The sequence below is a fragment of the Xyrauchen texanus genome, chromosome 26 (genome assembly GCF_025860055.1).
Source record: "Xyrauchen texanus isolate HMW12.3.18 chromosome 26, RBS_HiC_50CHRs, whole genome shotgun sequence".
Lineage (NCBI taxonomy): Eukaryota > Metazoa > Chordata > Actinopteri > Cypriniformes > Catostomidae > Xyrauchen > Xyrauchen texanus.
The window spans coordinates 8,631,329-8,646,671 of record NC_068301.1 but is presented as its reverse complement, the minus strand read 5'-3'; the positions used below and the strand labels follow the sequence as shown (position 1 = coordinate 8,646,671).

General features: G+C 37.4%; 2 protein-coding genes across 3 annotated transcripts in view; both read left to right on the top strand.

Moving 5' to 3' along the window:
* The window catches only part of LOC127619691 (regulation of nuclear pre-mRNA domain-containing protein 2-like), a 38,999-nt gene extending 37,086 nt beyond the window's left edge, over window positions 1–1,913 (top strand). The window contains exon 12 of the transcript XR_007967594.1: window positions 1,751–1,913. The gene's annotated coding sequence lies outside the window, so the exon portion shown is untranslated. The remainder of the gene's footprint in view (window positions 1–1,750) is intronic.
* The window catches only part of celf3a (cugbp, Elav-like family member 3a), a 38,050-nt gene continuing 24,530 nt past the window's right edge, over window positions 1,824–15,343 (top strand). For both annotated transcript variants that reach the window (XM_052092644.1, XM_052092643.1), the window contains exons 1-3: window positions 1,824–1,971; window positions 3,528–3,805; window positions 4,094–4,176. In XM_052092644.1, the coding sequence (XP_051948604.1) occupies window positions 3,661–3,805; window positions 4,094–4,176 (228 nt within the window). In that variant the 5' untranslated portion in view covers window positions 1,824–1,971; window positions 3,528–3,660. The remainder of the gene's footprint in view (window positions 1,972–3,527; window positions 3,806–4,093; window positions 4,177–15,343) is intronic.

Sequence of the window (15,343 nt, the reverse complement as noted above, 5' to 3'; positions counted from 1 at the left end):
TTCATTGAGCCAACTTCATTGGGTTTGTTGAACTTAATTTATTTAAGGTTAATTTAATACATTTTCTTGTGTTGGTCAAACTTAATTAATTTGATTAATCATTAGCATTAGCATTAATCATTAGCATATCACTGCCATGGGGGGAAAAAATAGAATTGGATATCCCCAACCCAGTTTCATTAATGCTCCATTAACAACACAAAAATATTCATGCAGTCCCAACTCAAAGGGATTAAGTAAACTTCTCTTTTACTAATTAAAATGTATAGAACACAGTGATGTCAAGTTGTGACAATTTTCTAGAATTGTGTTGCTTTAGATCATTTTAATTAGGTAAATTGAACACATAGTAAAACTCTATTTTTGAGTGTAGGGTTGTTGCTTAATAGAATGTGCAAATCCAAAGGTCAGGGTATATCGGTTGTCGACCTTTTTTCCAATTTACTTTGTGAGTAGTCTACAAAATCATGTGTTTCCTCACAAAGTTATACAGGTCATATCATTATACTAATTACAACTACTGTTCCTTTATTCAATTTTAGTGTATACATCAAAAGATTATCAGCCAAATGTCTGGAAGAAGCATACAAGTTATTATGTATCATTTAAGCACCTGGGCCTTACATGTTTTAATTGGTCTTCCAGCATTATTGATGTAGACTTTGACCATAAGTCTGTCTCACTAATTGGCTGACAGACATTTGACAAGTTTTCAATGCTTTCTAAAAAAAAAAAGCCAGTACTTTAATAACCAGTAGGTGTCGTGGTTAATTCAACTGCCTAATTCAACTCATGGGTTTTGGATGTGTGTACTCATGTGTACGTGAATGAGTTGCTATTGCTTTGGTGTACAGGGGAGAATATGATTTTTCTGTCCTAAAATTAGGTCGGGAAGGTGAGTGTTTAGGACCCATGGGCATAAATATAGGTCATATTTTGGGTCACGAGGAAAACCAAAAGAGGATTTAGGGGCTCGTAGCAGATGGTTGCCAATCCCTGCAAATGAACTCAGAAGTAGTATCCTATACAGAGTCTTTAACTTTAATTTAAACCTCAGAGCAAACTTTGATAGGCTGTGTTCCTATAACAACTTCAAAATACAGATGCACGTGATATTTTGGGAGATGTAAGTAGCTCACACGGTGTATGATGTGATCTAATGTATATCCTCAATGTGATTTATTTTTTTAATTTTTTTAATAATTGAAAATAAATAACAAATAAATATGATTATTTTTCTGCTTGATCGCGTACTAAATTGCTCGACCACCACATAGCCTAAAAATCACGTAGTTGATGTGGGTGTTGATTTGCGAGAAAACATGATTTGGCTCGCTGTAGTTTCAGCACCGTGGTCAGAGCTCGACGAGAACAAAAGGCGGATTAGCGTCCTTGATATCAGGGACCGTCCATAGTTTACAATCCAACGCGAAAAACGAAGAATGAAAGGAAGCGGCAGCCTACACCGGACAGTAACACTATTTGTTCCAGTGTACATTCCCAGCAAACAAAACATGACCTTTTTGTTTTATTTATTTACCTATGTAAAGAATCTAGCTTGCCATGTTTTATGTCGCTCGTTGGTTTTCATGGTTAAGGGAAGTGTGATGTAGCATTTCAGTCTTTATAGCCACCGGTCAGTGTTATAAAATAAAGTGTATGAAAATGTTCACGTAAGTCTTTAACTGAATTACTCACGGTGAAGTGCATCATAGTGAAAACGAAAGTGACAACTGCTCTTCATTGACAGCACCCAGTGGTTTTGCGGCTGGGCTTGTGGAAGTAAAATATTGACGCTCCCCTAAGTCGAGTAAGCATTACGGTTTCCACACCCCGAGGGAGGACAGGAGATGGACGGGAGGGGGACACCGGCTTTCAACGTCAAAAGCTACGGGTTATACAGAGTGCCAACACCGTGAATATAGGCTACAGCTTTTCCGTGCGTCTTCGTCACTGCCTCTGTATTAAATCGTAAGTGGAAATACACTTTATTGGCATTTATATTTCAATTGATTCATGCATGCATTCTAGTCAACAGGAGATATTTGAGAGGCCACAGACAGAGAGACAAAAACCAAGACGATCCAAGGGTGACAGATGCACGGATTTAGTTGAATGTAGGCTACAGTGTTCTGCTTTTAAGCTATCCGTTCTCTGAAAGGTCTCTTTATTTGAGTATGTCGATTATCAGACAATATTCTAACCAGAAATATAGCAAATAAACATCCCATTGGGTTTAACAAAAGAGAGAGAGAGAGCGCGAGACGAAAACTAGATCAAATTTCTGCTTTGCTTATGCCAGGGAACTCGTAAGATTTGAACACACTTGTATCAGTCTTTATTGATTTAAAGGCGTGAAGTTGCACATACAGTGGCATGTTTTTGTTCTTCGTCATGTATGTGCGTATGTGCAGTTGGTGTCGTGACAAAGAGCCACATACGCCTGATCCTCCACTCTGGATTAAACAAAGAATCAATGGAGATATACGTCAATATTTACATGCATTTCATTTTATTGTGTTCACTGTTCACTTCTAATGTGCTGGATCGCATGAAACACACGTTTCTTTGTCTACTAGCATTTTAATGTCTGGAAATTCCTTTATAGAGATTGACTGAATCTCGTTCTATATTATATGCTGCTTGAAGCACCTTAAATTGTGTGTTATCGTCTTAGAATAACTTTAATTAATAACATTAACAAATGCTTAAATGCATTATATAATGCTTAACACATAATTATTCAATGTACAATCAAATAGAGATGTTATTAAAATGTTATTCATTTATTCTTTCAGGTACATTCCAGTTGGAATGAACACATAGACCAACACGTTAATAATTGTATGTTCATTCATAATTACTGCATCCTCTTTACCTCTTGCGCTAAGCAATTTTCTGCAATTAGTTAAAATCAGAACTGTTTAATGTTTATAAACTTTACACTTATCAAGACATTTAAGATTAAAGTTTAAATATATCGGATTGAGTTGGAATGTTCGCCATTCAAAATCGAAACGACAGCCAAGACTGATTTGAATATAGGCCGCATACTGACACGTGATTGGTCTTCTTTCTTGCATTTATTTGCATACATAATTGGGCTTTTTCTTATCTAATTAAGAAGCTGGATTTATTGGCTGTTTCTATGGAACAACTGGTCCTTGATTTTCAATTATCTATGTAAACATGCGTTTTGCTTTTTTTAAATGTTATTTTTAAGCACATTTTTAAGTCGCATTGTCAAGTTAAAAATAACTTTTTAAAAACCTTTTGAGACACTTGCGTTGTGTTCGTGTGTCTAGTTCGGTTTAAACGGCTCCTAAAACCTTATGGTTCCTATAACTGTTCTTTTGCTGCTTGATAGGCCTACACTGTTATTTCCCATTGAAAAGGCAAATCGTTTTGAACAAAAAGTTAATGTACCGAAATATACACGTATATACAGTATACCGTGTGATACCGGTTATTTAACGTGTCATTTAAAGAAACAGTTTTACATAGCGCTTTATTTGTTCTTTACTCAGAGCTTTCACGATTCAAACCTTTCCACCGGGACTCGTAAATACCATCGCGACTCTTCCCCCTCCGCTGAGCCGCTCTCCAGTGCTGAAATCCCGGGCGCAGCTGTCGCTCCGTTCCCTTTCGGAAGCTGTCCTAATGAAGGAGGCCGACGCCATCAAGCTCTTCGTTGGCCAGATCCCACGGAATCTGGAGGAAAAGGACCTTAAGCCCATCTTTGAGCAGTTTGGAAAGATCTATGAGCTTACAGTGATCAAGGACAAGTATACGGGAATGCACAAAGGTAATTAAACGAGATTGACGCGACTCAATTGAACGGACAGTCTCAATGGGAGATGGGAGTCTAATGGTTCTAGATGAGTCTTACTATATTAAAAGTACTGCAAGTCTCTCTTAAGACATTTAGTGACTATTTAAAGCATTTTTCTTTTTTTTCATTTTGCTTTTATTTAACCCTGCTATTTTAAACTTCTATATTTTAAACGGCTTTATATTCAATGTATCATTTCTGTCTGCTATTACAGTTTTATGTTCACAACCCACGTTGTATTCCTGTTGCTTCTTTTGTCAGGATGTGCATTCTTGACGTACTGTGCGAGGGAGTCTGCCTTGAAGGCCCAGAATGCATTGCACGAACAGAAGACTTTGCCGGGGGTGAGTTGTTACTGCTAATAACGTGAACACAGAGACAGGCTGCATAAAAATAGATTTAAACAACATTTCTAGTTGTCTATATATAGACAGGCTATAGCTGACTCTATACAGGATAAAGCTTTTATCATGAAGAGTTTAGAACAACTCTGAGGACTAAGAAGTAATTTCTAAAAATGGAAGCAATGCATTATACGGTTCAGGAAGTGGGATCCTTGGAAATCTGTGTTGACTGAACAGACTTTAATTAGGTATGTAGGAGGGCGCGATCCTTGAAGAGATCCGCAAACGTGTCGCTCTCTCTCTCTCTCTCTCTCTCTCTCTCTCTCTATCTCTCTATCTCTCTATCTCTCTATCTATCTGAAGTCATTGATTAGCTGTTAGGCCATCTGACTCGCCACCACCTTGACTGGCAACCTGTACATTCAAAAACCTCCATATCTTCTTAATATTCTGTCCCAAACCGGATCATATGATCATAGATAGGATCAAACAGGTGCTCAATTTCGAATGAGGAATTAATAAGACTATACATCAATGCTTGCATCAATGGTAATGTTTTTCTGTTGATTAGACTCAGATCAAGAAGACCCGCAGGGAATCTTTGCTTCTCCTCAAATTGTATTTAAGCAAGTTTAATTTGCACGAGAGGAGGTGGTGTGAGAGAAATGTCGCAAAAGCAGGGGCATGATGTCGAGTGAGTGACCAATCACAGCAGAGGAACAGGACCTTCTGGTGCAGCTAAACAGACCCTGAAAGGCCAGCTGTGGTTGCACCAGATGTAGGCTAATGAAGGGATATATGGCTTTATTGAACTGCATGTCACGTAATGTTGAAGTCAGGTTAAGTAGTATTGGACCAAAACAATTTTAAGTAAACAACGTTTTGGCATGGATTTGTGAAAGTCAATGTTTGTGGGCAGCATCTGTTTAGATGTTTTTTCCTTATGGTGACTAACGTTATGTGTGTTTGTTGAAGAATAACTTCTCAACTGATCCCATTATTAGCATGAAAGTAGTCTGACATTTGTGACCTCTCCATCAGTGGGTTCCCCCAGCTTTAAATCCCCTCTCTCCTCCTTTTCAATCCCTCCATCCTTCTATTAGTCTACCCCCTCACCTAAGCCTGGTAAGACGGTGTTCATACCTCCCCCTGAGGTACAACATGAACCACGTTATTAAGAAAAACAGCCCCCCCACCACTCTCCAGAAGAGAAACCTCTTTCTTTCTCACACACACACACACACACACACACACACACACACACACACACACACACACACACACACACACACACACACACACACACACACACACACACAGAGCCAGGACAGCCCAGCTGTGTGGCATTATTACCAGTTCGTGGCAGCTGCCATTCAGATCAGGCCCTGCCCCCAGCCTGTCAATCATAGCGAATCGCTCCATCAACGCAGCATGATGTGAGTTTAGAGTGTGTGTGCAGCTGAGATAGGAATTGTAACTGTGATGAGGGGAGAGAATGTATAAGATAAGAGATAAATTGAATTTGGAATGTAATTTCTCACCTTTTCTCTTTGGATTTGTTCACACTGCACCCAATTCTGATTTGTTTTCAAAGCCGATCTTTAGGACTGCATTTTGCTAGTGATAAAATCGGATGTGTTTGTTCAGATAGTGTAGTAAATATTTGGTATATCGCAGCTGTTGTAATGGACTTTATTTACAGTAGCACAATATTTGATTTTTGACGTGAATAAAAATGAGACTGTGAGGGATAGACTTACAGTCTTTTCAGTGGCATCCACTATGTAAAGCTCCTAGATCACATCACATTTTTTATTAACAGAAAGTTTTGGGAAGGATGTTTTTTCAATGTTTCGTCAGTGGAACGTTCCAAAACACTTTGAACAACTGTATAACCTGCTAAAGAGACTGTAAGTCTATCCCTCAATGCCTCATTGTCATTCCCATCAAAAATTAAAGATGGTGCTGTTGTGAATAAGGTCCATAGTAATGACTTAAATGTCAACAGGATTGCAAAAGATTTTCTTCTGCAGCAACTAAGAGTAGCTGTCATTGTGTATAGAGATAATGTTTGCCTTTGTTCATGTCTATCTCACTGTGGTGATGAACTCACTATGTGCATGAAACAACAAAATCGTCTGAGGTGTAACTGCATTGAAACATTCATGCATACTGTGTCTAAAACTCCTCACTCATTCACTATTAACTACATAGAATTATGTATGGGAAAAGAGATAATAAATAAATTGTGAGTGAATGGACACCACTTCATATTATGTATATATATTAGTGCTGTCAGTCATTAAACTTTTCGTTCGCGATTAATCGAATACATTTTTGTAGTTGATCGTGATTAATTGCAGATTTTGAAAGTGCTGAAATTTGACTCTGAATCAACTTCTTTCTGTAAAAATGCATTTATTTCCTCTTTAAGAAGGAATAAAAAACAATGTGTAACAATATATTGTTTTATTAACATTTTCCAAACAAAGCCTTCCACAGTATAAAGATAGAAATGGACTAAAATAGCACCAATACAAGTAACATTAAAAGTTTCCCAAAGTCTAAGTGGGAGTTTGACTAATTGAAAGAACTAATCTCCCCATTGGTTGCATTGTCATCGCAATGGGCATTAAATATCTGAACTCTCATCCTCCACAATATTAATCACCCGGTAGTCTGTGGCTATCCGCTTTGTTACAACAATCATTTAGATGCATTCATGAATTGCGTCAGGGTGCCAGCCTCAAGCGCGTCTTTGAACTCCACATGAAAGCCGCTTGCAGACAAAAACATCTCATTCTGCATTTTGGTGAAAGTTAAGACTTGCTGTGCTTCTGTAGTAATTAAAATGTGTCTTACTTAGGCTGGAAAATACATAAAGTTCCTTCTAAGTTCCTTCTAGGCTATTTTGTACAACAAATAGTGTTAAGAGCTCCTTTCTCCATCATTTATCACTGACACTGAATCACTGCTTTGTGTGTTGTGAAGTGTTCGTCAGTGTAGTGACACCAGGCGGACAAATTGCAATGGTTATATATATATATATATATATATATATATATATATATATATATATATATATATATATGTATGTATGTGATGTACATGTCATGTCCTAAATGATGGAAAAAAGCCCTACGTAAATCCAATCTGTCTGTCCAAAAATGTGTTTAGTCAGAATTTAAACCACATTTGAATAGTTTGAATCAGGTTTCCATATTTGAATTGGGGTTTCACACATTTTCAGTGTTTTCCCAGGCCTGATGACAAGGAGGGAGGGCACTCAGGTCCTCAATGGAGTTTCATTTTTTTTTTAAAGATGTATGGAAATTGTAGTAAATTCATGTATTTACTTAATTTTGGAAAGGATTACCCTTTTGTATAGCTTCACATCCTCCATTCAGAAATGTATTAGGCCTGACGGGGGGCCCTATTTCAGACTACAAGCAAATAAATGTATAAATTTAAGTCTGATATGCCAAAAAAATCAGGACGCTTTAGTATCCTTTCCATTTGTACTTAACAAAAAAGTGCATCTCATTTCGCTAATATAGAAACACTGAATAAAAGAACAACTCTGAGCAATGAATTAAAGGTAAAGGTAAAGTAAAAGATGGAGAAACAGGGAGGAGGGGTTGAACAGATGGCATGGCTGGAGTGGCACCTGGCCCTATGTTTAATTTCAGGTGAGAGCCACACAGTGATTGTGGACAGAGGAGGAGAATGGAGACCCAGAGTCCTCAATCTGGTTTTCAATCCCCTCCTCTCCTCCCCCTCTTATCTCTCCTATCTCTTGCCTATCGTTGCCATCCCAACGTGTTTGCTTAGCTCTGTTTATCACACGGCCCCACTTGCACAAGCACAACAAAGTGCCGGGCATCATCCAAGACACTTCAGACACGCTGTATTCACATACACACTCTCAGCCTCTCTTCAGTTTCTTATTTGCTCATTGCCTCATCTTAGATTTTATTCCCATATGACCTCCTTCTCACTAGACTATTAAAAAAAAACAGCGGGTTGTGCGCTACAGGGGACAAATGGATGAATTTGGAAGACAGTTGTTGTGTTGGCAATTTATGGCGAAATGTGAGTCAGCTGGATACTATCTGAGTTCAGTTAAGATAAATATCAGCTGCGTTGTTGCATTTTGTAGTGAGCTCTGCTCTTTTTTGTGTTTAAGTTATTTTAGTTGCTGTTTCAGGAACACTTGTACTCTTGCCACAGCCAGAGGAATTGTTACAAGAAGGCAAAACGTAGTATACAAGCAGGGCAGACAAGCCAGCTTCTGGTTGAAATATAATTGCACTATTACTAAGTTTTTTTTACAATACATTTTTGTAGATTGGAAGCTTCTTACTCTGTGGAACTGTGTTTCTGATGGATACTGATATTGCAATGGCTGTACGTTCAGTTAATTGGCTGCTTAAGCTATCTATGATGTGTGTCTGCGCGCACTTTTTTCACATTTTCATGTTTGAGACGAGTTGTGCGTCTGAACGCATGAGTTTAAAAGAGCGTCTGTTGTGCCTTTGTTGTGGGGGAGGGTAGGGCAGGTGTTATCACTCAGAGAGGGGGATGGAGTGTGTGTGTTTGTGTGTGTGTGTGAGAGAGAGAGAGAGAGAGAGCGAGAGAGAGAGAGAGCAAATGTCTGGATGTTTGTTTGTGGTTTTGGTACATTTTAGGGGGTGTACACTTAAAATGTGTATCATGTTATGATCAGTACATGCACTTCACAAATACGCCGCTAATAAATATCTACCATTTCTGATGCACTACAATTAATCGGGTGAAATCCTACTGACACAGTGCATATCCGAAAATGCACGTATATGACAATTCATGTAGATCCATGTGGATTAATGTGTGTGTGTGTAAAACTCATATTAATGTACTTTTGAACAAAAAACTACTAATCATATCAGACTAACCCAATTAGACACATAAAATGCGTAATTGTGTGTGCGTGCGGATACACTCTTATGTTTTCTTTTCAGAGCTACGAGATTAAGTATATTTGACTTGGTGTCAGTGTCTATACTCACATCCAGACAGGATGAGTCCATTGTTCAAATGAATTAAAGGGTTACAGGGTTCGAGAGCGCAAAAGAGAGAGAGAGAGGTGAAAGTAGGTCTAATTAAAGAGAAATTGGACGGATATGTGAAAAGGAGGGAAGATGGGGGTGAATGGGGGAAGGGGGGATATGAAAGAAAATTTGACATAATGAGCCATGGGTGGTGGAGGGGGAGGGGCCACTGTTGAAATGGGAGGCGGCCGTGGACGTCCATGAGCTTAAAGACAGACATCTGCTAGCAAGAGTGTGTGCGTACACGTGTGTGTGTGTGTGGCCTTTGATGATTACACACTCCATGAAAGCAGTACTTAATCTGATGGACATGTATCCACTAGGCAGAGCAGATTTTTTCACAGCATTAAGAAATCAAACTGGATAAATTAGAGTTTGTATTGCTTAAACATATCAGCTATTCTTTTTTTTTTTTTTTTTATTATGGTAGAATATAAAAGTTGGTGGCAAAACATGGAGACATTATAAGGCTATGTATGCATTAATCCGCATTTCCATTTTGGAAACACTATCCATGCCATTTTCACGCATTTCCCAAAAGTTGCTTGTCCACACTGAAACATTTGAAAACCCTTAAATCCCCAAAATTGCCATTCCATTTATGGTCTGAAACGCAGTTGTCCTCGTGATCAGCCGCCGGACAGCAATTCTGAGTAAACGTCCTGTAGCTTTTGAAGGAATGCATTGTGAAGGTTGTACAAAGTAACATTTATCTTTAACAATGCTATCAAAGTGAATAACAGGCACAACAATGCCGCTACAACATAGGCCAGCATATTTATTGTTTAGGTTGATTGGACATGATCTACTGCCAAAACAATTTTTTTACAATAAATGCTTTTTACCTCATAGAAACATACCTTTATGGAAACAGCTTAACGTTGCACTGAGCTGTTGAATATTTTCTACAGTAAAACGTATGAGCCCATAATCTAAACCCAAATTGTAAAGTTTTACGTTAGGCTTTTTTCCATTAATAGCTTATTTATTTTGTGTTTTATTGATAATAAAAACTGTGTTCAGACATACTTATGAGCTCTGAATCTTACAAGTTTATACATAAGCTGTCCTTATAAAGGCTTCTATGGGGTTTAAAATGTTTAACATAAAAATATTGTCTTCATGGATTTTGGGTTCATTCATTTGGCAATATATGATATTAATTACAAGTAATATTTAAGAGAAATTTGGGTCTCTGTAGTTAATGTTTTAGTACATTTCAACCACATAAAGTGTTTGAGAACGTCCCAGAAATACCCTAGACACTAGAAAGCGGGTTATTGCTTTAAAGTAGCGTTCTGGTTTACAAGCATTGTATAAGCGGCGTACTCTTTACTCCCCTATTATAATAATTCCTTAGATTTATATAGCGATTTTCTAGGCACTCAAAGCACTTCACATAGTATAGGGGGAATCTCCTCAACCACCACCAGTGTGCAGAATCCACCTGGATGATGCAATTTCAGCCATAGTACGCCAGAATGCCCACCACACACCAGCTATTGGTGAAGAGTGATGTAGCCAATTCAGGGATGGGGATTATAAGGAGGCCCGGGTACAACCCTAATCTTTGCGAGAAGTGCCCTGGGATTTTTAATGACAAACATGCAGCTCGGTCAGTAAGCAGCTTTCTCCACAGCAATGTAATTCCCTGCGATGCTTGTGTAAATAAAAAAACATGGTATCCGATGAAAACTTTATTTTATCCACTGTTGCTGTGCTTTATTTACAGATATTCCAGAGTTGTTGCTGTTTTTGTTTCCTTAACTTTGCATCGGGATCTACAGCGGAACTGCGCTACAATAGTGGGGTTTTCCTCTTATGTAAAACTCTGGGATTCCCCCAAGCGCATATGCGCGAACGTGAGAGACGGTCGATATTTTACATTGATGTGTGTAAATGAGTATAGGTTATACTAGTGTATGTGTTTTCTCACTGTGTCCAAGAAATTTGTAATTCTTTCCGCTGTGTTGACGTGTTGTTGGGCTCCATCCTGACGTTTGTTATTCGGTGATGCGCAATCATCGAACACCCATCAGAACGCCGTTTATGTGTTTACATGGCCACCTTAAGCTGCATTCACGAGGAGAAACCTGGGTGTGTTAAACCGTTTTCTCTTAATCCCTTAAAAAGCATAAAGAAATCTGCGATCTAGTTTACATGACGTTAAAGAACTCCGCTTTCTGCAAAAACCCCGGAATAAACCACTTTCTTAGGTACATGTTAATGTGGCATTTGTTTGTGCTAGTGTTTCGCTAGAATACAAAGACAGAAACTGATTTATGATAAAGCCCCAAACAGCAAAATCCTGTCATGGATCCTTTTTTACTTCTGTTCTTAATTGGTTGGTTTTACCCCATTTGTTGTCTGGAACAAATCACAAAGTTATTAGAGCTTGTTTGCTGCTAGTAATCTTAATGTGTCCCAGATCAATATTGTTGCTCAGGAAAACCCATAAATGTACTAAATGATGAATATGGCATTTGCAGATTTCCTGATGAGGAATAAGGACTCATCGAATTTCAAATTTAGAGTGCCCATAGTCATTTCTTTAAACATAAATATTCCCAACACAGTTGTTTTAACCAAGGACATTTCTTATTCACTTTTCACACAGAATATTCCAGGTTAAATAAAAGTAAATATAAGCATGCTGTGCATTGACAGTGAAAATAATTTAGACTTGTACCTCAATTTGTAAAAACAAACAAGCACACATTACAAAAAACAGAAATGGGCTGGCATTGGAAGTCGGTATGCATTTCTGGCATATTTGATTGACTTCCATTGTGAGTGCATAATTATGAACACATTTTTTTTATTTCTTTTTACAGACTTGGCTACAAGTCTAAAATAGTATCTTGACTAACTAAACAAAAGTATGTGTTTGTTTGAATGTGCTACATTCAAAATTTGATATGAACATCGATTGTGAGCAAGCCCGAACAAAGCACATTGCTATTTCCTAAGCTTTGCACAAGCTTTTATCACTATGTCAATCATTGTCCTGAAAAAGGAGGGGCTAATGACAGTTTAAAGTCTGTGTAACCAGTTTAATGGTTTAAGGTCTAGTGACTGGCACTGTTGAAACAGGACGATTGATTAAAGGCTATTGATTATTTCAAGAATGACTTTCTCAGTTTCTCCGAAGGTTTAATCGTCCAGCCAAGATGGTGTTTCATTGTCTTAGAGCAGTTGAAATAACATTTCAAGGAATGACAGCCGTGTGACATGCTAAATAAATGTAAAACTCTTCTTCTTCTTCTTTCGGCTGCTCCCGTTAGGGGTCGCCACAGTGGACCTTCCAATAAATGTAAAACTATTTAAAGAAGTTTTTTCTAATCCTTATATAATTATCATACATGCAGGTTTTATAATACCTACATTCATTTAATTGAAATACTACATGGAATATTTATACTTTATACTTGTCACCCTGCAGGGCTATTTAATTTATGTGCAAAAAAAGTGATAAAAAAAATAATACAAAGCAAAAAGATGACTATTTGCAGTCCCTAAAATGTACACGTTTCCTTTTACATATCAATTTTAGACATAAATCTTAATTTTCAATTCAATCTAATCCAACTGAATGCATTTATATGCAATTTAAATTTTTATATTTGAGTCTCAGAAACATCAGTTGTATTATTGAAAGTAGGTTATTAGGTTTCCGTCATATTTTGCATGTAAAGTGTGCACGAATCTACAGATTTCAGAGTGCTATTTTGTTTTAAATGTGTTGCATGATATAAAATGGGAGATTGATAGAGCAGCTGGAAGAATAAGCGAGAAAAAATGGATGTTGGAAAGAAAGAGAGTGGAAAATATTGGGGGTGGGGTGGCGTGCAGGTTGATTACGGTCGCAGGTCCTGTTGCCAGGAGACGGCTGGGACAAGGGATGCTGGGTTGCAAGGGAACCAGCTCAATGCGATGGCCAGCGTTGCACGATGGGCACAGGCAAGATTGAGAATAGTCTTTGTGTAGATACACAACTAATTTAACATCTGCCACCACACGCACTTACACACACACATTGACAAGTCGCAAGACATATCCTCTTGAGCTAGCTTGAGTGCTTATCACACTCAAACAATCATTCTTTCCGTGCACAGAGGAACTTGTGCAGTGTAAATAAAAAGAGTGTGTGAATGGTTGAACCTGATTTTTAAGTTCTTATGAGTCACCCCGCCTTCCTGAATATTGCTCATACAATGTACACACCTGTGAATTGGAAAGACAAATGGTCATTCTGATGTGGATTCATGTTCGGGATATTTGGGTGTCCCGGAACGATTTAGATGTTTTACAGGTCAAACATCACGATTTGTTTGTATACGTGTTTAAAGCACTACATGGAGGGTAACAGCTGAGTAAATGTCAGTTGATTGAATAATCTATGGATTTAATATCCCATAATCCCACTGAAATCCCTGGCCACAGATCAAGGCGGAGATTAAGTCTGTATGTGCTCATCATGTCTGTGGAAATGCTGTAGTGGTTTTGCCAGCAAAACAAACCAAACATTGATTATGATGACCTGTACTTTTAATGGCATGTGTGGATAGATGTTACATTAATATGTGCATATTTTCTCCAGTATTTTAGATTTTTGTAAGCATAAGATTTTATTTGCATTGTAAAATACAGATTTAAGGATTAGACTTATTTGTGCTGGGATGGATTTTATGTTTTGCATTAGGGGTGGGTAAAAATATAGATTTTCCAATGCATTACGATTTTCGTTTGAATGATCTCGATATCGATTCTTAAGTACCAAAATCGATCTTTTACTCTATGCGCAGTCCTCCCCTAAAATGAAAGTAAATCGCTCGCATTAGCAACCATATTTCATGCTATGCGACTAAAATGTATTTTGGCAACTGGCTGGTTAATGTTTACAGTTTACTTACTAGTGATTGTGTAGTATAGTGGTGGAGTATTCATCAGTGAGGTAATTTCACTGCGTGTGAGTAAAAGTGTGTATATGTGTCCAAAGACGAGATCCACGTGACCCATTAGTCATTTAATAATGTATTTTTTAATACCATTTTTATTGTTTACAGTCAGTTGTTGTTAAAAAAAAAAAAAGCTGAAAGAAATATTTTATTCTAATCACGCATCGAGTCTATCTCATCAACATGTGCTCTATTACAGATGCTCTTTAAAGAAATGGCCGGCTTTCTTAAAGAGACAGTACCAGTTTTTAACACATGTTAATAATACAAATTATGTAATTAATCGATAAACGTGTAACAAAAAATGCAAATGTGCAATATATTATCATATTTCTTGACTGAATACATGGATTTGTTTATTTTTAAAAAGCTAAAATGTTACCAAAATGATGAAAAATTTATAAAATATTATTAGTAAAATTAATATTTTCATAACGTACCGAGTTAGAAGGTCCCCTGTATAATTCACAGAATTAGCTGGGAGAGAATTTATTTCATATGTAAGCAAAAGGGACATTATAACTGAAATATACCCCTATGATTTGATATCGAATCGAGAGCTTGTAAATCGGAATCTGTATCCGTACACAGCCCTGGTTTGTGTATTTTACGTACATAAAGAGTGTCAACAGCATTTCTCGGTTTCCTGATATTGCTGAGGCCATATCCACACTAATCCGATTAAGATAAAGGCCGTTTTCCATTTCCTAATGTCATTAGCTTTCCAAAGTATGTCATTTTGGAGATTGTTTTTCGAAAGTCTCCGTTTTCGATGGAGGAAAACGCCATTCTAGCGTGGATTCGAGGCTTAAATGTAGCAAAACCAATGTGTTTTCAAATGAAAATGTATTAGTGTGGATGTGGCTTTAATGTATGGAAAATCATTTCACAATTGAAATAAGTAAATAACGTATAATACAGCATTAATTATTTATATACATTCCAAATATCACTGTTTGGAATGTCAGTGGTTTTAACGCAAATATAAAAACACCAATAGGACTTTATGGAAATACTTAAAAGTTTTTCTTATGTCTAATACAGTCTATAAAGGTCAAATGGGATGAGGCGATAGCCAAAGAAAAAAATATAATAAAAAGAAGGCCGATTTTGAATTGT